The sequence below is a fragment of the Pongo abelii genome, chromosome 15, assembly GCF_028885655.2.
Source record: "Pongo abelii isolate AG06213 chromosome 15, NHGRI_mPonAbe1-v2.0_pri, whole genome shotgun sequence".
Classification (NCBI taxonomy): Eukaryota; Metazoa; Chordata; class Mammalia; order Primates; family Hominidae; genus Pongo; species Pongo abelii.
Window position 1 is genome coordinate 80,330,776 of NC_072000.2, and position 23,519 is coordinate 80,354,294.

The 23,519-nt window shown below is 47.9% G+C and overlaps 1 protein-coding gene across 4 annotated transcripts in view; it reads left to right on the forward strand.

Moving 5' to 3' along the window:
- Positions 1–23,268, forward strand: part of IFT43 (intraflagellar transport 43) — a 108,187-nt gene extending 84,919 nt beyond the window's left edge. For 2 of the 4 annotated variants that reach the window (XM_024231890.3, XM_024231889.3), the window contains exons 6-9: positions 12,916–12,988; positions 13,238–13,313; positions 13,848–13,910; positions 14,079–14,367. In XM_024231890.3, the coding sequence (XP_024087658.1) occupies positions 12,916–12,988; positions 13,238–13,313; positions 13,848–13,910; positions 14,079–14,198 (332 nt within the window). In that variant the 3' untranslated portion in view covers positions 14,199–14,367. The other 2 variants (XR_008513347.2, XR_002911255.3) reach the window with 2 other exon arrangements.
- The last annotated feature ends 251 nt before the right edge of the window (positions 23,269–23,519 follow it).

Here is a 23,519-nt window from a genome sequence, read left to right on the forward strand (position 1 = left end):
GGGTATGAAGTCAGGGGCCAGGGAGGAGACTCCTAGAGAGGAGAGGAGACAGCAAGTGCAAAGTTATGTCCCCTCTCTAACCTCTTCCAGGCCTTCTTAGTCCCTTCCAGCTCTACAACCCAATTATCAGGAAGTCAACTCTGGATAGGTGAGACTGAAGATGGGCATTGAGAGGCACATTGACAGGAGCAAACAAATTATCTTTTAAAAAAGATGAAGAATGTTCAGGTGGAATAATCTCAGAATATGCAATTAGATATGGACTCAACTTTCAAAAGTTCATCTCAGAGCTAAATTCAAGTTACAAAAGAATTTGTGAGCTCCAAAATATGTCCTTAAAAAGTAGAAAGTCTCTGAAAACAGGAGCCCAAAAAAAGGACTCAGTCTTGTGTTTAACCATTGCCTTTTAGCAGAGCCCAAGACTGAGTGGAGTTGTAGCTCCCTCCTGGCAGCTGCCAGCCCTCAGGCACTGGGGCATGCCTCACCCCCACTGGAAAGGGCTGTGCTCCTTTGCATCCTGAGGTCCAGTTTTGGCAGAAGTGAATACCTCAAAACCTTAGGAATAATAAATCCTTCTGGCGAACCAAAAAGTGTTTAATTCCTAAAGGACAAGCTGGGTTGAGCCACTTCTAGCCAGGAGCGATTGAAGACTTAATTCTGCAAGTGTAGCAATCTGGATGATCTGAAAGTGCTGAGTTTAAGGGTAATTGCTCAATTTTCTATCCATGTCAACAGGGAAAACAGGTAAAAGTGACTGAACACAGCCAGGCAATAAGGCTGGAAGAGATGTGAGATGCTAGGCTGTCAATGGAATTAGAAAAATGCTATCTGTAGAGGACTGTCGTCCTGCTGTCTCTCCCTCTTCCCCATTCATCTGTCTCCGGGCTTTCTAACTCTCTTTTGGACTCTCTCTCATTTTTTGCTTAATTCTTTCACCATATCCTTCATCCCTTCTTCTTCAAACAGCAGAGTCACTCTGAGCCGAAACAGCTTTGTCATAGAGAGAAAGTAGAAAGAACTCTTTAAAAACTAATCAATGGAAACCCTGATGGCTCAACTCCACTCTCGCTTAGTAAGAACATTTCATTATGTTGGCATTGCTTCCTTAGGCTTAATATAGCATATGAGACTTCCTAGGTGGTTCCTAAACCTGCTTCCTTGGCCTCCCTAATTTTTAAACAATGATTGTAACTACTTGATATTGTTTGGATATGTGTCCCCGCCCAAGTCTTAAGTTGAATTGTAATCCCCGGTACTGGAGGTGGGGCCTAGTGGGAGGTGACTGGATTATGGGGCTGGCTTTCTCATGAATGGTTTGGCACCATCCCCTTGGCGCTATCCTCATGCTAGTGAGTGAGTTCGGTTTGTTTAAGTGTGTGGCGCCTCCCCACCCGCCTCTTACTCCTGCTTTCTCCATGTGACGTGCCTGCTCCCCCTTCACTTTCCGCCATGATTGGAAGCTTCCTGAGGCCTCCCCAGAAGCAGAGGCTGCTGTGTTTCCTACACAGCCTGTAGAACCATGAGCCAATTAAACCTCTTTTCTTTACAAATTACACAGTTTCAAGCATTTTTTTTTATAGCAATACAAGAATGGCCTAACACACTACTTCTGATGTTTTATCAAATAACACTCCTAAACTCAATTTGTTTTCCTAAGTTCAGAGTTACTAGGACTAGACATTAAGGTCTTTCTTAGTCTCCCTAACCTTTCCTAACACATGCGCATGTAGGAAATCCACATCCATAGTGGGAACCGGGGCCGGGTGAGGTGGATTGGTGCTTACTGGTCCAAGGATTAAGCTGCCCTCTCTTTTGTCTCAGTGCTTTGTCAGACGTTGGTCTGTTTACAGGATAGTGGGTAAGAAATTTGAAAAATCATTCTTGTAGGAAATAATATTGGTAATTAATGTTTGTGTTTACTGTGAGCCAGGCGTTATGCCAACTGCTCTACCTGCCGTACTTCAGTTAATCTTCACAATTCTAAGGAGACACAGTGATTCTCACCATCTTACAAAGGAGGAAACCAAAACTTTATGAAGTTAAATAACTCATCGAGGTCACATGGCTAATAAGCAGTGATGTGCTCTCCAGGTGCGGGGAAAGGTCCTGATTGGTAGTGTTTGCCAAGTCTGTGGTGTAAATACTCCCACCATGATTGATTTCAAACTCCCAACATGACATCACTGATTTCAGAGGTGGGAAGAGATGGGCAGCAGCACCATCACATGGTCTTTACTTCCTCCATACAGGTACACGATAGGCACACATAGCCTCAAGATCACAGATAATAGGAAAATAGTAAAATTCAGGAAGTGGTGAGTTTTGAGTATTTATTACCTTTCTTTTTAGTATAATTTACTTAATTATAAGAATGTATAATTTCATCCTTAATGATGTTTCCGTTTGACAACCTGCAGGCAAAATTCCTAAGAATTTAGCAAGTGGCCCTTTGGGGCCAGTGCGAGCTGCTCCAGCACACCACAGCTGGGAAATGATGGTGCTGGGACTCGGACGTGGTCTTTGTGTCTCCTAACCCCCACTGCTCACAGCCCTACTTATGGAGGAGACCCATCTCCACCTGTTCTCCAGCCGCCTGTTGCATATCGGCTCCCCCATCACGATTCTCAGCTTTACTTCTTGGCCATGTCCTCAGTTCTGTTGCTCCTCTCATTGTCAAGTCTTGTCTACAGCAGGGCCTGGGCTGGCTAGAGACAAACACAAGAGACCAGGTCTTTAAAGCTCTCATGACATGAAGCAGATCTTCAGGTTTGACCGTTCCTCTCTTTTTTCCATCAAATCCATGGAGATTACTTTTACATGATGAGTTGAAGAGTGCCTGTGCTAAATCCTCCAGAGGAGAGAACCTATTTTAGGGCTGGAGGAGTTTCACTGGGCTTGTACAGATTGCAGCGTGAGTATTGGAGAGTTTGGGAGGTTTGGTGAGAACTGAAATTCCACAGAGCACCACTGGACTATGAGACTTGACCAGACCTCCTCTTGCATTGGCAGGGCTAGGCCAGAGTCCCTAACTATGCCCTGAAATGTCTGGGTCACACCAGACTTTCCGAACATACCATCACGAACATCCCTGCTCAAAACAAGGTTGACAGTAGTAACGTCTCTGGGATTCCATTTTCCTTGTTATGTGAGCAGCTTGCTTGCATGCATCTGAAGAGGTAGAATGTGAAGAATGAAAACAGAAGTCTTGTGCACACATGCATGTTTTAAACGAAGCAGGTTGTATTAACCTTCCTCCAGGAACACAGAGAGAAAGCTCTGTCAGTATTCTGTCGTGCTATAGTCTGTTAGGAGGATTGTGATTAATAGCAAATCATCCAGCATTGAGCACTGACAAAAGGAAAAGAGAGTTAAATCTCCCCAAAATCATTATAGAGATCAGGTTTGTATGCTGTAACTCCTTGGATTCTGTCCCCATTTAATACAGAAGACAGGATCAGGATAGGACAAAGCCAATCCCATTTAGTTTTGTGAGACTGTCCCAGATGTGACTGTATGTGGTGTTTCAGCTTTCAGGAAGAGGCACGAGCACTTCCCACCTCCACACAGTTGTGACAGGAGCGGGTGAATGAGGATGCGAGCAGGAGAGCGGCCTTAGATGGATGAGGACCACTGCCCAGGGAGATCTTAAACTGCTTTGATTTTTATTTGACCAGAAAGAAAGACAGGCTCAGTATTCTAAGGTGTCTGTTTCCAGTGACAGGGACTATATAAAGAAAAGGCACCATGTTCTCTGCAATGGAAAAAGATAGGTGGAGTTGTAGAGTTGCTCCAAATAGTCTTTGTAACCCAGAACACAGCAGGTTGTGGCCTGGGATGACTGGTGACTGTCTGTGCTCTCCTAAATAGAAGGCTGTGGTTCATTTCTCCGTTTGAAGGCTGGCAGCTAGGTGTTGCCTAGGTGAGATGGGAAGGGACAGGCATGTTTGTGCATCTGAGGTTGGACTTAGGACGTCACTTGGCCCTCAGTTGGAGAAGTCTTTTCCTTCTGACACATCACACATGGAGATAAGTTTCTAAAGGAGGACTTGCGGCAGCAAAACCTACATAGGGCAGAAATCTGGGGAATCCTCTGACCCTCGCAAGAGGCAAACTTCATGGCCAAGTGACGCATCTTCCTTTCGTGCTTTAGGCTCTGCCAGCTTTCTGAACATTCAGAGATGTCCTGTGTGTGTGTGTGCGCATGTGCATACATCTCTGTGTGTGTATACTTGTCTATATACACACGCAGGAGGACACAATGTGATTCCTGAGTCCATAAGTGTGGTTGACGAACTAGGTTTACCTAAAAGACCCTTTAAGAGAAAGCTTTTGAAAGATGATTACAGAATTGAGACACCATCATTTAAAAGTGCCGGAGGCGAACTCCTTTGAAAATTGCAGCAGCGGAGGGACAGAGAAAGAGCCCCGCCGCCCTTGATTGTTGCGCTGCTCCCTCAGGACCCGTTCTCCCCCTCCCCCCCCATTTCTCATCTGATAAGAGAGCGAGCAGCAGTAAGACTCCTCATCTGTCTTATGAAAATTCGATTCCGAGTGGCTGTGATCAAAACCAGTTGGCTGTCACCAGCAGTGGCCTTGCGCAGAGGGAGCCGCTCAGAAGCGTTCCGTATGTGGGGGTGTCACGGGTGGCACTGATCAAAGGAGCATTTTTTTAATAAATATATATAAGGAAAAATACAAAACCTAAGGATTTAGAATAAAAGCAGTGTAGTTTGTCTTGTTTTTCTCAGTGTAACATGAAGAGGATGAAATAGAATCAGATATGCCTGGTTTCTAATGTTCTTCCACTGGCGGCTCTGAGAAGGTGCTCTCTGTCACATTAATACCAGATCACTCATCTTGGGCCTTATTGAAGACAGTGGAGAGTTCCTCGGCTTCCGTTCCTTCTAGCCACTTTATTTCTTCATCACGTTTAAAGTCCTTTACCCCTCCTTGTCCTTAACACATTTCCACAGATGAAAGCTGGGGCCTCCACGAGGCTCTGAGAGAGCTACTGCAGGACTCTGTTCTTCGTTTCCTTCAATTGACAGTAACCAGTGGGCCATACTCCCTAAAGGTCACCTGGGCAGATGACGCCGGGGTCCTCTTCAGAATGGGGTCATTTGAGACTGCTAGGCTCTTCCCTATAGAGAGTCCTCTCAGGGCCCTGCCTGACTCTCAGGCCTGCAAGGCTGAGTCCTGGCTGCTACCACCTTGCATTGCCAATACTGATTCTTGTATAACCTTCAGTGGACCTGGGTGGAATGACAGGAACATTGCTGTCTAGGGGATGACATTCGTGGCTCCTTCAGAAACATGCTAACATCCCTCTGTGGGTAACATAATGAGGTCCAGCATTCATACACCATAGTGTCTCCAGAGCCAAGTCGACATGCTTATAAACTCCCTTCTTTGCTGAAGATCCAGCCAGATCCCAACTGTGCTGAGGCCGGACTGACCTCAGAAACCAAACTCAGTCCAAACCTCCCTCCCCAACCCATTGTCAGCCAAGAGAGCTGTCACAGCTTGGGGGGGCTGTGAGGAGCAATCAGCTGTTTTGATCTTCCTCCTCTTAAGGTCTGTGATCTTTTTTCCCAGCAGTATCAGGAGAGATTCAGTTTGGAGGAGCATGGAGGCATTTCAACGTATGGGCACCCCAAACGGGCACTGCAGAACAGGGCCTCCTCTCCCTGTCTCCCCATCGCATGCCTCCTCGGGGACCTGCTCCTGCATGGCTCCTGACCATATGCCTCGCTGTGTCTGCAGGGCCACACGCATGTTGAATGTGGTCAGTCCTGTTCCACACCTTTTGCAGCATGGCTCCGTAGCCACTGTCGCAGTTTTCAGACTCTTTTTCTCCTACCTGCCAGTAACGAGCACAGCCCTGGACCCAGCTCTAATCAGGTGAAATCACAAGGGACACATCTTCATAAAGCAGACCTGCCAGAGACCTGAGACGTGTTTGTGCCCCTTGTCCCCTGATTCGAGGAGTGCAGGGGACCGCTCGGGAGCTCCTCTGAGACTGCCTCTTTCCCTTGTTCCTTTGGGTGTTTGAAGCCTGTTGCCTCCTGCTTTCCCTTTTCTTTTCCCTTTTAAAAAATTCTCCATTTTTTAACTTAGAAAAAAATTATTTATACGATTGAGATCCACTAATTAAAGCCATTTTCTGGTATTTGGTTACTGGAGCGTTTGATGTCTCTCTGACAAGACCATGAAATGCACGGAGTGTCCACAGGGACAGAATTTGCTGAACACGGCTCTTTGTAAATGAGGGGACATAGTGTCGCAGCAGCTCATGAATATGAAACGCCCATGATGCCACCTCAGTGGACTTGGGAACACAGATGAATCCTGTCATGTGCTAAATGAGACCAATTTCTTTCACTTAACTTCATCTTCAATCAGACCTTCTTCCATTTGCCTGTTTAAAATTCCCCATACGTGATGCAGAAGGTAACAGCATTCAGTAAAACAAAGTTTTGTAGCTGCAGAGAAAAATTCTAATGATCTCTGGTTTTCAGTTGTCATTTCCTAAAAACATGGGCATTGTTTTCTTCCACTTGAGAGCTCTGAATGTCTGTTGACTTTGGGCACAGAATCAGGGGTTTGTCTGGACGGCTCTTATTGGGGTGTCCTTAAGCGGCATGTCCAGATCGCTTTCATGTGGATTGGTTGTTGAACTTGGCTGTGTATGGTGGATATGAGCCTTGAACAGCCTGTGAGTGCTCTGCAGTGGCCAGGGCACTGAGTGGGAAAGAAGTTTGGGAAGAGAATGTGTGTAACCAAACAGCATTTGCCTTTGGAAGCTCATTGAGTAAATGAAGTGAGTGGGGTGGTGTCATCATTAAGCATCCTGAGGAAGCTGGAAAGCTAAGCCAACCATTTGTATCATTTGCTCAGATGTCAAAGTGAGAAAGTGCTGGAGTACAGAAGAGACTTTATGTAGTTCTCTAGAAGCCCTTCTGAACACGACCAGGGAATCCTATTCAGAAATCCCCAACCAAGAAAATTAGCAAAGAGTTAAGGGTTACAGAGAGGAAGAAGCTCCCTGCCTGAGGCATCTCTGCCTGGGTGGGACCCAGGGGCCAGATTGGGGTGTCTCCTTTGTTCTCTCCCTGCTGGAGTTAGATTTATACTCCAGGTGAAGAGCTGGGTAGTGCTTGGGGTATACTCATTGCAAGCTGAGTCCAATCTAAGAAGTCACTTTCTGTTCTAGCGGTACCCAAACAGGCAAACAACAGCTGGATCTGAATGCATGCTATCACAAAACACATCACAGAGATTTGGGGCTGGCTTCATTGGAAGAGGCAGGTAGGCTTTTGACTGTCAGGCTACAGGAACTGAAAAGGATCCTTCTGGGACTTTGCTAGGTAATTAGCATTTTAGTGTGTGCATGTGATGATATTATCCATAATGAATGTATTTCAGGCCAAATGGCAGTTGCCCTCACGTCCAACAGCTCACATCTTTGAAACCAGTTGTAATTGATCTATTGGTATTCCATAAGTTTCTATTATTTAGGCAGCACCCATTTATTTCTGTGGTATCATCTGCTGAACGATTTTTTGGGTAGATGTGTTGGGTGTCGGCAGAGTAGTGGTCTAGTATCAAGATGGGTTTCCCATTTGGCGATCTCTCTTTTTGAAATAGATTTGTACTGCTGTTGCTGTGCGTTAAGAAGCCTCTGTTGGGTGGTTCCAGAATGTGGAGATTGGTGAAGAGCAGTGTGACCCAGCCTCAGGATGGAAGCCAGATGGGCCATATTGGACCAAGTTTGAATGACTCTTCCTCTGAAACTTTGTCTCCACACATCCATTGTTTCTTGGATATGCACAAGCCTCTCCCAGGGGGCCTTGCAGCTCTGAAGGAAGCCAAAGCCTTTGCTATGACGTTATCAAATCCAGGAAGTAGCCAAGGATTACTCTTATTTGTCCTTGGGAAATGAATCCTACTCAGGCAGCTTTAGGACTCAGTAGCAATTCTAATTGGAACAATGTAGAGAAGTAGAGAAGGTTGACATGGCTCTTCCGTGTGTGTCACTTCCTGACCTGAGGAGCATCTGTTGAATGCAGTTCTATTCAGTTGTTCCTAATTTTTCCAGTCCTTGGAATGCACAGATGCCTGGGATGTGGCATTGCTGTCAGCTAGTTCACCATCCAGGAGGCAGACTTGGGGCAAATTTCATGAATTGTACCACCTGCAAGGTAGCGAGGGCTACCCTGTGGCCACGAATAAAGTAGTATGGAAGGATAAAGTAGGAAGCTCTTATTTCTGCTTGTTAGATTCAGAAGTGATCCACTAAGGAAGGGACACGCATTTTCTGTCCTGCTTAGTCCCTCTGGATTTCCCGCCATCATGCCTTGGAAGGGGTCTGGCGTAGCCCAACCACAACATCCCGCCTTCAGTTTCTCCAGTGTTTCCAGTTACTTCTCACCGCTGAGCACCTTTGCAAATGTTGTTCCCCACCTGGCTGAATCCTGCTTCTCCTTCAGCTTCAGCTACCCTGTCCTCAATGCAGAAATACATATTCTTCCTTCTTTAACTCCTCAACCCTAACCCTACTAACCCTAATCCCACACCCCCAAATTAAATCCTCTCTGGACTGGATTAAATGCATTGTGGAGCAGTGTTCAATAGAATATTAGAAGGTCATTTAAAAGAAGTAAAATACATCTATATATTGATAAGGAAAGATACAAGCAAGGTGCAGAACAGTGTCTGTGTAGTGTGATCCCATTTGTGAGCATTTTTAAAAGGACATACGTGCTGTGTTATTCGCGAATTCTTTTCAGCAAATAAATATGAAAAAATCGTTAACAGTGATTACTTCTAGGGAGATGACTGGGTCTCACAGAAGGGACATTTTTCATTTTAAACCTTTCTATAGCATTTGAATTTATTACTACCTATAATGTTACTTTTGTTTTAGAAAAATAATTAGGTTTCCCTGTTGCTTTCCATCATGAAATCCAGTTGGTTTCCTTCTTTGTGTGTATTTTAATTTGTAAGCAGTACCTTTCTTTGTGTTTATTAGCCTCCACCAGACTGGTGCCCCATGAAGACAGGGACCATATCTATTTTATTTGCTGTTGTTACTGGCATGGTACCTTTCACGTAGTGGGTGTTCCATCAGTATCCTTGAACGAATTAATGAAAGAATGAATGAACAAGCAGACAAATGGAGTTTCCTCACAGCGTGGCTGACCAGGCCCCACGTGGGACAGAGAAGCAGGTTGAACAGCTGTGAGATAGCCAATGTCGAGGCAAGGAGCAGTGCACAAGGCAAGGAAGGAGTCTTCTGTTTAAGCATCAGAGCTGGGGCAGAGAGCAGTGCGGCCGTGTGACGGTGGCACTGCCTGCCGGGGAAGCTGGGGATACCGGCTCCCATGGTGCCGGGGGTTTCAAAGCCCTCTTGCCTCACCTTCCCCTCCTCGGGCTGTTCAAGGTACCTGGCCACCTCCTCCTCCTTGGGGCTAGTTTAATAAGATAGGGTTGGTGGAGACGGAGTCTCTGGGACTCTGATGTGGTGCCTTTTTTCCATTCTGCCCCATTTAGCCTTGTAGAGAAGTAGCGAGTCAGGGTGTATGGTAACGGAGAGGACTTAGCATATCTCTAGTTATTGGAATCGAGAGAAAGACCCCAGAAGAGAGGACATTAAGTTTCACAGGACATTAAGTGAAAGCTGTCTCGACCATGGGCAGCTGTCCCACCCCTTCACTATAGGAGGAGGTGTCTTTGAAGGCATTTCACTTTTGAGAAGAAAGCCCGTGTGGGGCATGGCAGGGCTCAGGCATTGCAGCCACATTGAAGTCCATTACTCATAGATTCACTCCATGCAAGCTGCTTAATCTTGCTTAGCCTCAGTGTTTTCTTCTGAAAAATGGCCATCACTGGGCAGGAGAAAATGAAGGTGGAGCCATGTAGTTTCTCTACATATGTAATATTATAATATCGGTGAAGTCCATAAGAATAGTTATTGAATATTATATACTGATCACAGTGCTAGTATTTTATAAAGATCATTGCATTTAATACTTACAGCAACTGACTGGGTGGGCGTGAGTCTGATCTTCATTTTATTGATGAAGAAATTGAGGCATAGAGAGAAAAAGTCACACAACTAGTAGGTGGTGGAGCCAGGGTTTGAAGCGGACCCTCCTTCCTCCAGAGCCTGCTTCTTAACCATGGAGCAAGGAGTTCTACATAGCACGCCCCTGACCTCATTGCAGCTGTTCATGTTCTTCTCAGTATTAGCAACATTGAAGAAAAGGAAAATAAAGTAAACATAATTTTTGGATTTTTTAAAATGGTGGTTGCTTTTCAGTAGTACCAGAACTGACTCCTGTCTTCCTTGTATTGTTTCTGTTAAAATCGTGTGCTTTGCATGTCATACTTTACAACCTGAATCAGGCTGCGTCACCAGTCCACCTTTGCAGGTCGCCACTGTCTCTTACTGGAGGCAGGCCGGATCACTGCTTATAGGTAATTTTGTGAAAAAGCTAGTTTCCTAAGTCTGTTTTCTTTTTTCTGTGTTCGTTCATGGTATATGTGAGAGTGGGGGAGCGGGGAGGGGGGAAGGAGATAAAGAGAAAAAAAAATTCCCCAGAACATATTATGTGCTCATGAGCACTTGCCTGTGATTGTAAATCAGAAACTGTAAAATTGTGAAGTTCTTTGAAGTTTGCCCAAAACCTGCTCCACAGACACCTGTTCTGCTGGGGGCCGGAGTTGGATGGCCTGCCTCTGCTGCGATGGCTCAAGCTGTCACTGCACAAGAATGTTCCAGCTTGCCTTGGCCTGGCTGTCATCGCTGGCTCTGTCCCACTCAGGCAGTTCACCGGGTTCTGCTGGGCACGAAGCTTCCAATTAGAGAGAAATCCCACTGTGTGGCCAGCCCCACCAGCGCCGCTCTGAGTGGCCCCTTTGCCAAGGCCCGAGCTGACCTCTGATCTGTCACAGATGGGCCAGCCCCACACTCTTTGTGCACATTTGGAGGAGGGGGTTGGGGACGAAGAGGGAAGCCTGTGGGGAGTGAGAGTGGACATCGGGCAGAAGTGCAATTCCTCAGAGCCCCAAGACGCTGGGCAGAGTTGACAGGACCCAAATGCTAAAGTTGTGGAGGGAAAGGGGAGTTTGGGAAGACCCTGTCCTGAGCCCTAAACTCAGCACGGGGCATTTTCTTACCAACTTCTGAATATTCATCTCAGGCTGGACTCTGCACCCGAGGAGAGCCAGGCGCACTCCAAAACTGTCACACTGCCGATGGTGCGTGGCACAGCCAGCTTCCTCCCTGTCCCTCCACAGGGCCTGTGCAGTCTTACCAGCCTGGAGAACGGCATTCTCAGCAGCCTGCACAATGGACTGTATTAATCACGCAGAACGGGAGGGAAAAAGAAAGCTAAATTTCTATTAGCATAAGAAATAGAATCTTAGAGCGTTCCATATCCAATTCTCTAGCAGGGTAGAGAGATATAATCTAAGCTCCGAACAGCTTCTTTCTAGCTATAAGACTCGCTAAATGTGGTTCATTATTTGGGGGGTGGTGGATGTGTCTCTTCTTTATTTTCCCTATCAGCAATTTCTTTCTATTTTTATCCCTTTTCACTCTTTGTCCCTTGTTTTCTCTGCCTGTCTCTTTCTGTTGAATTTTCTCTGTGTCTGTCTCTGCCTTGCATGCTCTCTTTTTCCAGGTAGGACATCTGTGCCTCCACAGTCGGAAGTCATAATAAAGACGCCAGGCTTGGAACTGACATTTTCATCCTCTGGCGTCACTTGAGTAGAGTGATCAAAAAGTCTAAATCATGAATTGCCTGAAAGTGGCAAGGGTCTTCTCAGCTGTTCTTGAAATGATTTTGCAACTCTTTTAAAACTAAGATTGAATTCAATCCATGAAAGCAGAAATGAAAGATGTCTTCACCAGTCTATCTTTGGGATTTTTCCTTCTTTCCTTGTTTACAGTTGCATTGGGGATTCCAGGATTGTCTCACCCCACCAGGCCTTTTTTCTTGCACCATCTCTCCCTTCTCCCCGACCCCTGACTGTTTAAAACAAAATCTCTCAACCAGTCAGTGATACTCGGAGAAGGAAATGTTTCTTTAGGATGTTAGGTTGACCCATGAGAACATGGACAATTTTTGGTCTCTTAAGCAAGTTGCCACAATTAATGGATGGACTGGTTTCCCAGTTCTCTATTTGCATGATTTTGTTGGACTGGTGGAAGAAATGGCCTCGTGTCTCCTCGTGTGTTGTCTGGAGAGTTCAGAGATGGAAAATCTTGAGACAGCAAGCAAAGCATGTTCGTAGAATCAGCATCACTGGTTACGTTAGACCTGGCAAATGGAGGCCTGGATCGCAGGGAGTCAGGCTATGTCATTAGGTGGAAGATGCCCTTGAGATGCAGGCTGAGGGCCCTGACGATTGCACTCTGGGGCTAATGCACATAGAGATCTGGGTCATGAGGAGTGGCACTCACTGCGACATCCACTTTGTGACACTACACATTCTCAGTTCCTCTGTCCCTGACCATGCCAGGCTCACTTGTCAGTTCCTCTTCTTTCCTCTCCTCTAATAAGCCCTTCGTTACATTTATTTCTTTACATGTCTCCTTGGAGATCCACTGCAGTGGCTCCTAACCTGTCGTACGCATCAGAATCACCAAGGAACGCCTGGGAAAAAAATCTGGATGCTTGAGCCCGACCCAGGAGGTTCTATCTCAGCAGATTCTGGAGTGAGGCCTGGGATTGAGACATCGTTGAAACTCCACCTTCGATCCTACCCCTAGTTTGTATCTGATTGTCCTTCCTGCCCCAGCCCATAGCCCCATGGCTGGTGTGTTGAAGGGGAATGAGTAAGAAGTGGAGGAGCAGGCACAATCCCTGTGAGTTCTGCAGACAGTGTTGCCTCTGCCTCTCCTTGCAGATATTCCTATCATTCCGGATCTGGAGGAAGTACAGGAAGAAGACTTTGTTTTGCAGGTGGCAGCCCCTCCCAGGTAGGTTAAATTGGATATGACTGGGGAGGCAAAGAACACGTGAATTAATACACTCCAGATATCATCTATGGTGGACCTTGATGTCAATCTGGATCTTTCTGGTGTTGGGCTCCATCCAGGGTTCCCATTTTGTTATTCCCATTCTGGTCATCCCCAGCTGTATACAGGGCTCTGGGGACGGGGGCCCGGCAGCACTCCTGGAACGGGTCCTGCCTGGGGTTCCCTCCTCTCGTTCTCTCTTTCCTTCAGCATCCAGATAAAGCGGGTGATGACCTACCGTGACCTGGACAATGACCTCATGAAGTACTCAGCCATTCAGACATTGGTGAGTGGAACAGCTTCTGCATAGAGAGGCGGGCTTCAAGCAATGGGCTTCAATCCGCAGAGTTTTCTCAGTTCCTCCCAAGCTATACAGCACCTCTACCAGTCCCCCAAGGCTGGCTGCCTGGCACCCATACCTCTGCTGCAGGTTTTATCCTTGTTCATCTCACAGCAACCCTGGACCCGACATAGTCCAGTGTTTCTCAGTGCCAGCCTCCCACCTGCCTCCATGGCTGCCCACTTGGCACCTGATGGCACCCCACTCCCCTCTGTCCCTGTGGATATACTGCTGTCACGCTCAGCCCTCCTGGTACGGTCCTTTGCCCCAAAGCACACCCAGCATGTAGGAAGCATAGCCTTTCCTCATTTCTCAGTGGGCATGTGGTTCATTCATGATTTTACTCTCTTGTGAAGGCATTCCTACAGGTCTCAGTTTGGGAAGTTCTGACATACAAAAACTGATGCTGGTTTTGCAAGAAAGAGTTGCCTGAAAGCCCTCAAGGTGCTCAGCCTGACCTTTTTTTGTTTGCATTCACAGGATGGGGAGATCGACCTGAAACTCCTCACCAAAGTGCTCGCGCCAGAGCACGAAGTCCGGGAGGTACAGTGGTGGCAGCAATTCCCCGGTCTCCCAGCTCTGGCATTCCCATAACCAGCCGACTCCCGGGCTGGCCTGTGCCTCCCTGAGGCCTGGATGGGAGGGAGAAGTCAGCTACAGTTGAGGGAAAAGGCCTTTCTTTGTCTTACCCAGTGAAACCCTTCTTGGCAGGATGACGTCGGCTGGGACTGGGACCATCTGTTCACTGAGGTGTCCTCAGAGGTCCTCACTGAGTGGGACCCACTGCAGACGGAGAAGGAGGACCCTGCGGGGCAGGCCAGGCACACCTGAGCCCGTCACCCATGCTCTAGACGTGAAGAAATGCAATGTGCTTAAAGCTAAAGAAGCTTGTAAGCAGCTCCGAATTTTTACCTGGAATATTTTGTAATAAAAATATTTATATTCAGTCAACCACATTGGATAATTCAATTGCAATAAATTGCTTATTCTGTGCCATCTCCTCCATTTCTTTCCAGTCTCTTCTTGGAAAAATGTATCACAAGTGAAGAACAGCTTTTAAACCAGCTGATAGGAACTCAGAACTCGCGGCCTTGTTGCGGAGCATGTGGGAGAGTTCGATTCAGGTGGAGAAGGAGTGGGCACTCCTACTGAAAGTTGTTCACTTCTCGGGAGGTTTCAAACAGTTGCCTGCTGGGGTTCTGGGGCGGGGCCTCCCTTCCCGTGGGTGTTCTGGGTCCTTTGTGACGCAGCACTGCCACCTGCATCATAGGATTCCAGGCAGCTGCAGCGGAGGGAGGAGGCGGTGGGAGGGATAAGGAGACCCATTCTTCACTCGCATCAGGGTTTGGTGGCTGTTGTGACAATATTCTCCTTTCTCCCTTCTTCCTGCAACCCATGCCTTGAGCTCCAAAAGCTTCTACAGGTTGCCAGAGCCTCATTTCTGATTCTCATGGGAAGGGACCAGCCAGCAGCCCTGAGAATTCCATGGAAGCCCTCTCTTACAGAGCCTGGGCCTCCCTTCTCCTTATCCTTTCAGATACGTCGCAGCCATCTCCACCGCCGCAAGTATTATAACCGCCTGGTTCCAAGATGTGCTGAGATCAGGAGCAGAGTCCCACCCTTCTCCTAAACAGAGATGTCTTTTGTTTTTGTTTTTCTCTTTTCCTCCCTGAGACTTCTTATCTGAGGACAGAGCCCCTTCGCTGCCTGCTTCTCTTGGATGCGGCTTTGGGTTAGGCTGGCAGCAGCTAACTAAGGCCCACTCCCCAGCCATAGGGAGTGCGGAGTGCTTCTCTTATCCTGCCTGGAAAGCCCTTCATTAAAATTCAGAAAAACAAAGAGGCTCAACACATCAAAAACCCACTGGGGGGTTATTTTTGTGTGACTACGGTGCCCTTCCCCGGCGAGCCACATGGCTCCGGAACAGGCAGAGCGAATGCTTGTCTGTTAATTATAAACTCAGGGATTTAGTGGCTTTAGGGTTCCATTTCCTCCTTTTCCAGAGTCACACTTTTAACCCAGGCAGCCCCTCGTTGGAATAATTCCCATGGCCACTGAAAAGTTTCCATCCGGGCTAGTTTTGCTTGAGTCTACATCATTCTGAAACCCAAAGGAGAAAGGCTGTATTTCTACTCCCTTAATTTCTACTCCCTTAATTACTGGAAATCCAACTGCCTCAGGACTCTGATAACCTTGGAGGTCTCCAGCCAGCCTGAGCAAGTGGCTAGGGGCTGACTTCCTTTATTTTACAACAACAGCAGCAACAAGATCTAACATGGAGCTCTAACATGCTGGGTTCGGCACATAAGAATGAACAGATTTCATCCTCAGCCTCCCAGTAAAGCAGATGCTGTGGTTATCCCATTTTACACATGAGGAAACTGAGACACAGAGGTTAAGAGATCGCCCAAGATTATCCAGCTGAGTGGCAGAGCTGGAATTCCAAGTTCTGATGCCACAGCGCTTTAACACCTGTGTTTCTGTTAATCCCTACTGCCTTCATCTTGGGAAAGTAATCCAGTTTATAGCAGACAGAATTACAAGTTCACTGGGAGAAAGAAGTCCACTGCCACCATCCCTCCCACCATCCCTCCACTGCCACCATCACTCTTGTTTGTGGAGTGACCACAGAGCAGAGGGCTTCTGTCAGTTCCCTGGTGTGAAGCCTGGCAACGTGGGTGAGCTCAAGAGTCCTGGCCCCAGGGCAGTAGGACCTGGGTAGGAGCAGCTCTACGTTGAGCAAACTGAGCTCAGCCAAATCAGGTCCAGGCCACATGTGACTGAGTCTCCTTTCACTTGTCCTGTGCCCTGGCTACGTCCTGTCTGGGCTTTTTCCTTTACCCAGCATTTGCTCATCATGTCTTCAGGGTGCCAGAGGAATGGGATGTTCCAGAATCTACGACCGCCCAGTTCTCATCTGACATGGAAAATACCTTCCTTAGGTTACATCCAACGTTGTCATATACTTGACTTCAGAGAGCCTTTCAGGAAGATAGCCTAAGAGGGCAATGACAGAATCAATAAGCATCCACAGGTAGCAGCAATATGGTTTTGTGCAGGCATGGGGGAGCATGAAGTGAAGAATCTTGGTGCTGCCATTTCTAGTAATACATGGCTTGTTAACCAGTTCCTTACCAGTTTCTCTTAGACTGGCTCAAGTCACCTCTGAGCAGGCTTGGGTAGCCGAGCTGGTCTCTGACAAAATCTCCCCTGGTGTCTTTGGCATTAGGTGGTCACTGCAGACATGCCGTTCATAGGCTGGGCTGTGATGGGGAAGTTCATTACTTTGTGGAATAATTGATTGCCACTTCCTTCAGGCCAGGCTTTTGTCTAGGCACTTCAGATACAGAACTAGACGGGCAAAACTCCCTTCCCTTATAGAGCTTACATTCTGGAAGGGGAGATGGACAAATAAAGTAAAATAGATAGTGTCTTAGGAGGTAAGAGATACTATAGAGAAAAATGAAGCTGGCACAGGGAAGGGAATGCTGGGGAGGGGGGTTGTGATTTTTTAATAGGGCAATCAGGGGAGGCCTCCCTGAGAAGGGAGCATTTGGGCACACAACTGACAAGGTGAAGGAAGGAGTGAGACTGGTGCCCAGGGAACAGTGCTCTCAGTAGCAGGAACAGTATTTGCAAAAACCAGGAGGAAGGCATGGGCCTGACCTGTTGGAGGAGTGGCTGGAAGTCAAGGTGCCTGGGGCGGGGGTGACAACGAAAGAGAAGGTTCTCTGGCTCGCTGTGCCCAAGGCCTGGCTTGTCACAGGAAAGGCCTCTGGGTGTCTGGGGTCCTCTCCCTCCTGTGATGACAGCATTCTCAGGCTTCCTTGGGCTTGACAGGCAGACTATGGAAAACTTTCCTCAAACTACTGCATGGCCTCTTCATGCCTTGGCCTGGAAGAGGCAGAACTATTGATGCTACATTGCAGGAGAGAACAATGAGCTCTGTCTGTCAGAGACCAGAGATTGGGAGGCTGCTGCCAGCTCCCCACCAGGAAGGAGGGTGTGCCCACTGCACCAGACAGAGAGGCACTATAAGGCCCCTGCACGGAGTGCTCCCTGGGAACTCGGCTCCCAGTGAAGAGCTCAAGCCAGAAATTCATCCAGGCAGGCCAGCAGCTGAAGCTTAGATCATCTCTATCCTTGACTGGTGGTTCATCTTTGCTAAACCCCACGACACTCCAGATGGGCTTTTATAACTACATGCTCTCATTGGAAACTGATGCCACCACCTGTTCAGTGTTGCTTGATCAAAATGTGTTACTGGCACAAATCAAGGCCTTCCTGCTTAGTAGGTAAGGGCGCTTCTGGGCTTATTGCTGCCGGAGACCTGCATGCAAAGTGCTGTTTACTGCAGAGAGATATGGAAGCGTAGACTCTGCCTTGCTTGACCAAGCAACACCATGCTTTTCTCCTTGAGATCAAAGAGTCAATGGGGAAAAGGGTAGGTAGAGGGAATAGGAGTAAATAACGGTGGCAAAGAGCACAGGTTCTAGAATCAGGCAGAATGGGGCTCCAGTCCCAGCTCTGCCATGTAGCTCTGGGCACTGGAGCAAGCTACTTTCCCTTTCTGATCCTGTTTTCTAATCTGGAAAATGGGATGATATTAGTATTGTCTCCTTGGGATTGTGGCGCCCAGTAAAAGCCAGCTGCTGTTATTGGATTTGAGAACTGGATAAGATTGAAAAGTTAACATGGGAAAAGTGACAGTTTATGGCAACAGTGCCTGCAGTTTGCTAGGGGGTATCACCTTCATCTCCCCTCATGAATCACTTCTCAGCCATGGATGGAAAGATGGCTTGGCACCAGGTTTTGTTTTGTTTTGTTTTGTTATTTTTAACAGCTTTATTTAGGTAAAAGTTGTGTGCCGTAAAATTAAGAGTATACAATTGAAGGTGTACAATTCAGTGATTTTTTAGGAAATGTATGAGTTTCTGCAGCCATCACCATAATCCTGTTCTAGAACATTTTCCTCATCCTACAGAATTCCCTTGTGTCCATTTACAGTTAATTCCTGCTTTCATCCCCAGCCCTGGGCAACTGCTCTCCGGCCCCATCAGTTTGCTGATTCTGGACAGTCCCGAGTAGCTGGGATTACAGGCGTGTGCCACCATACCCGGCTAATTTTTGTATTTTTAGTAGAGACAGGGTTTCACCATGTTGGCCAGGCTGGTCTCGAACTCCTGAGCTCAAGTGATTCGCCTGCCTCGGCCCCACAAAGTGCTGGGATTACAGGCGTGAGCACTGTGCCCGGCTGCACAGATGTTTTCATTCCCCCTAGGTAGATTCCTAGGAATTAAATTGCTGGGTCATATGGTATGTTTACGTTTAACTTTTAAGAAACTGCCAAACTGTTTTTCAGGGCCTCAGTTCTTTAGGATATCAGGGTGAAGTAAGTACTTTTTTCTTGTTTCCTGTCCTTAATTTTTTCATAGGCTGCTGTTGAGTTTGTGGGAGGCACATTCTTCTGATTCCTCCCTCCCTGCCTTCTTTCTGTCATTGAGTTTATCTCTGCTTTGAGAACATAGACCTCATCTGTTTGTATTCCCCACTAGCCTGTAAGCTCTTCCAGTCTAAGACTGGGTGTTGATTGCATTTCTATCCAACTGCATGCCTCTTCCAGGAGTTCAAAGTCAAATAAAGCACACTCCTGACCTCTAGAAACTCACAAGCTAGCAAATAAATAGTGTGTGAGTGAAGGAGCCCATATGATCTGCAAAATACAGATAGGAGGAGAGAGAGAAGGATACTTCGCCCACCAAGAAATAACAGAGGTGGGGCTGATTTGCTTAGAGCGAAGGCCACTTGTTCTTGTAAAGTTTTACTGGAACACAGCCATGCTCATTTGTTTACATGCTCATTTGTTTACAACAGCTCATTTGTTGATGGCTGCCTTTATGCTACAAGGGGCAGAACTTGGTTGTGACAGAGATCGTCTGGCTTGCAAAGCCTAAAATATTAGCTGTCTGCCGCTTTGCAGAAAAATGTTGCCAACCCCTCCTTAGAGGAGAGAATGAAGATGAGAAATAACAAACCTGCGTGCTCTCAAAGTTCAGCTGCTTGTTTCTATCCAGGAAATTCATTGCAGCAGGAGTGATTTGAGTTAAATGTAAGGAAAGACTAGAAGAGTGGGGAGATTCTGGCCCCTAAAAGAGAGACAACCTTTCTTTAAGAAAAGGAAATGAGTACTCATCAGTTCCAGGAACAGGCACATGATCTATCTGGAGACAAAAAAGCTGGAAAGGGGGACATCTGGGCTCCTTCTTGGCCCTTTGATCCTACTTGGGATGTGGGGGTGAGGAAGTCTCTAGGAGCCAAATGCCTTTGTCAGTGGGCTCAGGATATTGAGGAGAAGGCCCAGTGGAGGGGGTGTTAGAAGCAAGGGAAGGGGAAAATTTTGATTTTTCTTTTGGCAAGGCAGAAATCAGAAAGCAAGGGTGGTGGGAGCAGAACGAGGAAGAAGCCGTTCTTCTGTGGCTGTGCCGGAGTGAATTAATTCACGGCATATGTTCCTAGCATCTGTCGTGGTGACCTGGACTGGAGGGGTCAGTGAGAGAGGGGACCATGCCAGGACTGAGCATTAGCCCAGAATTCCCGGGCTGCAGGGGCTCTTGGCTCCCACCGAACGCTGGCTGGCCAGCCCACCCAGGAACAGCTGCTGCAGCTGCAGCCACCAGCGCTGCCTCGGGGAGGAGGGAGAGCATCCCCTTTCTGTGCTCCCCACAAGAAAACACCTGGCCAAGGAGGGGCTGGGAGAAGACCAGAAAGAATCCTGCAGAACGCTATCTTTTCCGGACCTTTAGCGGCGGTAGATTCCACCCAGCAGCCACACGTCCTGCCAGCAGACTGCAGGTGTGTCCCCAAAGGACAGCACGGGAGGGGTGAGAGAGCCACAGCCCTGAATGGAGAATGAACAAGAATTTGGGGACTTCCTCTTAAGTGCCAGTCCCAGAATTTCCCTGGATGCTATGTGGGCTGCATGGTGCTGAAGTGTCCCTTGTGAGTTGACAGTCAGCCTAGAGGAAGCAAGGTAGGCAGGCGTGGTGGCTGAGAATGGGATGATGCCAGGTTCACATCTCTGCTCTTCCACATCGCAGCTGTACGACTTTGGGTATGTTCTCATAAATCCTTGAGCCTCAGTTTTCTCATCTGTGGAGTGACACTGAAAATCATTCCTGAATCATAGGGCTATTGTGATGATTAAATGAGCTGATGCTTGTTGAGCTGATGCTTGTTAAGTGTCTGGCACAAAGTAAGCCCTCAATGAAGATTAGTTCTGATCACATTGAATGGGCAGGCAGTGGTCATTTGTGCCTGATCATAAATCACAGGGCATTAGGACCTGACTGGACCTGAGTGGGCATCTACCCCAAGGTCACAAACTGGAGGCCATAGGCTGATGCTGACTCACAGGACATGTTGGGTTTGGCTTATGCACTGTTTTTAATTGTTTTGTTAATTATCAACATTTAAAACTGAAAGGTTTAGACTTCCAGCTTCTCTTGGAAAATAACTGCTTGCTCCCAAAGTTCAGCTGCTTATTTCTATCCAGAAAATTAATTGCAGCTTCCAGCTTCTCTTAGAAAATGGGAGGATCGGCCGGGCACGGTGGCTCATGCGTGTAATCCCAGCACTTTGGGAGGGTGAGGTGGGCAGATCACAAGGTCAGGAGATCGAGACCATCCTGGCTAACACGGTGAAACCTCATTTCTACTAAAAATACAAAAATTAGCTGGGCGTGGTGGCACGCGCCTGTAGTCCCAGCTACTCGGGAGTCTGAGGCAGAAGAATTGCTAGAACCTGGGTGGTGGAGGTTGCAATGAGCTAAGATCGCACCACTGCACTCCAGCCTGGGCGACAGGGCGAGACTCCATCTCAAAAAAATAAAAGTAAAAAATAAAAAAAGAAAGAAAAAGAGAAAGAAAATGGGAGGATCTGGCCACTCTGGAGCTGCCGTTCTTACAGCAGCTATTGACTGGAGCTGAGAAGCAACAGCTTTTAGTGAGTAGCAGTTGATCAGCCCACCCGCTTCCGCGGACACATTCCTGCCTGGCCACTGCAGGCATTCACTTTAAGAGCCCTGCCCAATCTTCTCATTTTACCAGTGAGGATTCTTTCCCCCAAGGACACTTATCCAACCAAAGTCATGTTCCTGAGCCTGGACCCTGGTTACTAACAAAAGCCAGCATCCTTTGTCAGTAACCAGGGCCCTTGCCTGCCATCTAACCTCACATCATGCAAGCTGTGGAGAAGGCCCAGTTTCCCTACCATGGGTTCTCCTCCTCTGATCAGCCTAACTCTGTGTCTGGCACACATCTGACAAGAGTTGAAGCAGAGTCCTAGGCTATTTCCAGGACCAGTAACAGGACCCTTTGCCAGGTGCCCAATGTGGATGGTGTCTGTCCCGTGCTCAGCAGTCACAGGGAATGGTGGGAGGTTTGCCTTCTTCCTTCTCCAGCCTCCGCCAGTGTAGGCATTATAAAGGGGCCTCGGGGGCCACCTAGCAGCCAGCAGCATCTCTACACAGGCCACTCCGTGTCCAGGCTGAGACCATGTGCTTCCCAGCCTGTGACTGAACATGGCAGTGGTACAAGGGCTCACCATTTCTGGCCAGCACAGGACTTTCTGCCGCAATCTTTGCATGGCGTTCCCCATGGGGAGGCCAGAACTTTCTCCAAGCTGTGCTGCTGTCTGAGACACTTGCCCTCCAGTCCTCCTTCCTGCCCTCTCCCCTTTCTCAGGCCTTAGACCCTCATCGCCACCTGAAGGCTTTTCCTGTTCCTCCTCCTTTGCCTCCCCCTTGATCTTTCCCATGAATTACCCTCAGTAAATCTCCTGCACTTCCAACTTTGCATTGGTATCTGCTTCCCAGATGAGCCAAACAGAGAGCTGGTGGTGGCCCAGCTAGACTCAGGGGGCAACGACTCCTGGCCAGGGCTGAGAAGACACAGCCTGTTACAGGGATAGGGAGCGGGCTCACCTCCAAAGCCAGATGGCTCATGAACCCTAGTGCGTGCTTGAGATTCAGGTCAGGGATCCCCGGTGGGGTGCCAGTAGCAGATCCCTCTTTCATTCAGGTAAGCGCCAATGTGGAATCCAATCCAACTGAGAAGGCCTGAAAAGGAGGAGCTGGAAGCCCCTCAGGGGGCACTCAGCAAGAGTTTGGTCTCCTCTCAGCAGGAGTAGAAGCCAACTTGGTGTCTTCTTGCTGAGGTAGGGCACGGATAGCCTCTGTTGGTGGCTTTATGGGCAGAGAACAAGGGATATTGTGACATACCAGGCCTGCCAGGAGACAGGAAGTGCCTGCCATCTATAGCGACACCTGTTGCCTCTCAGGATCTGGGGATCATCTCTGGATGTGGGAGAAGAGATGTAGAAGCAGTTGCACCCCAGACCTTGCCGGGGCAGGTGCCGGGAAGTAAAGCCACCTCTCTGATATGGCAGAACGGGGCAGGGCATGCTCTGATGGCAGAGCAGAGGCTACTGTGGATTTTGTGAAGGGGCCAGCTTGTTCTGACAGGAGAGGAAGGACAGCTCCCCACCATCCCTAAGGCGCAAGGCCCTCCAACGTGGTCTTGGAGTTTTAAGGACAAAGGCAGTAGAACACAGGTTGAACAGGAAGGTGCCTCTCTGGGAGATTGAGGCTACATAGATGGGAGAGATGGCACTTAGTAGGAGAACTAAGCAAAGAGGGAAAACATTATTTAGCTCTTTAGGGAACAGAAATTAACCAACCTAGGGGAGTAGGGCAGGGCAAGGATTGACTTTAAAGGAACCAGAGAGAAAGTTGCTGAGGGGTGGGGACTAGGGGGTGGAAATGTTCCATATCTTGATTGTGGTGGCAGTCATATGTCCGTTTGTTGTATTTGAAAAACTCATTAAACCTTACGCTTTTAAAAAAGATGATTTTGTTGTTGTTGTTGAGACAGAGTTTTGCTCTGTTACCCAAGCTGAAGTGCAATGACATGATCTTGGCTCACTGCAACCTCCAGCTTCTGGGTTCCTCCTGCCTCAGCCTCCCAAGTAGCTGGGATTACAGGCATGTGCGACCACGTCTGGCTAATTTTTGTATTTTTAGTAGAGATGGGGTTTTGCCATGTTGGCCAGGTTGGTCTTGAACTCCTGGCATCAAGTGATCTGCCCCATCCACCT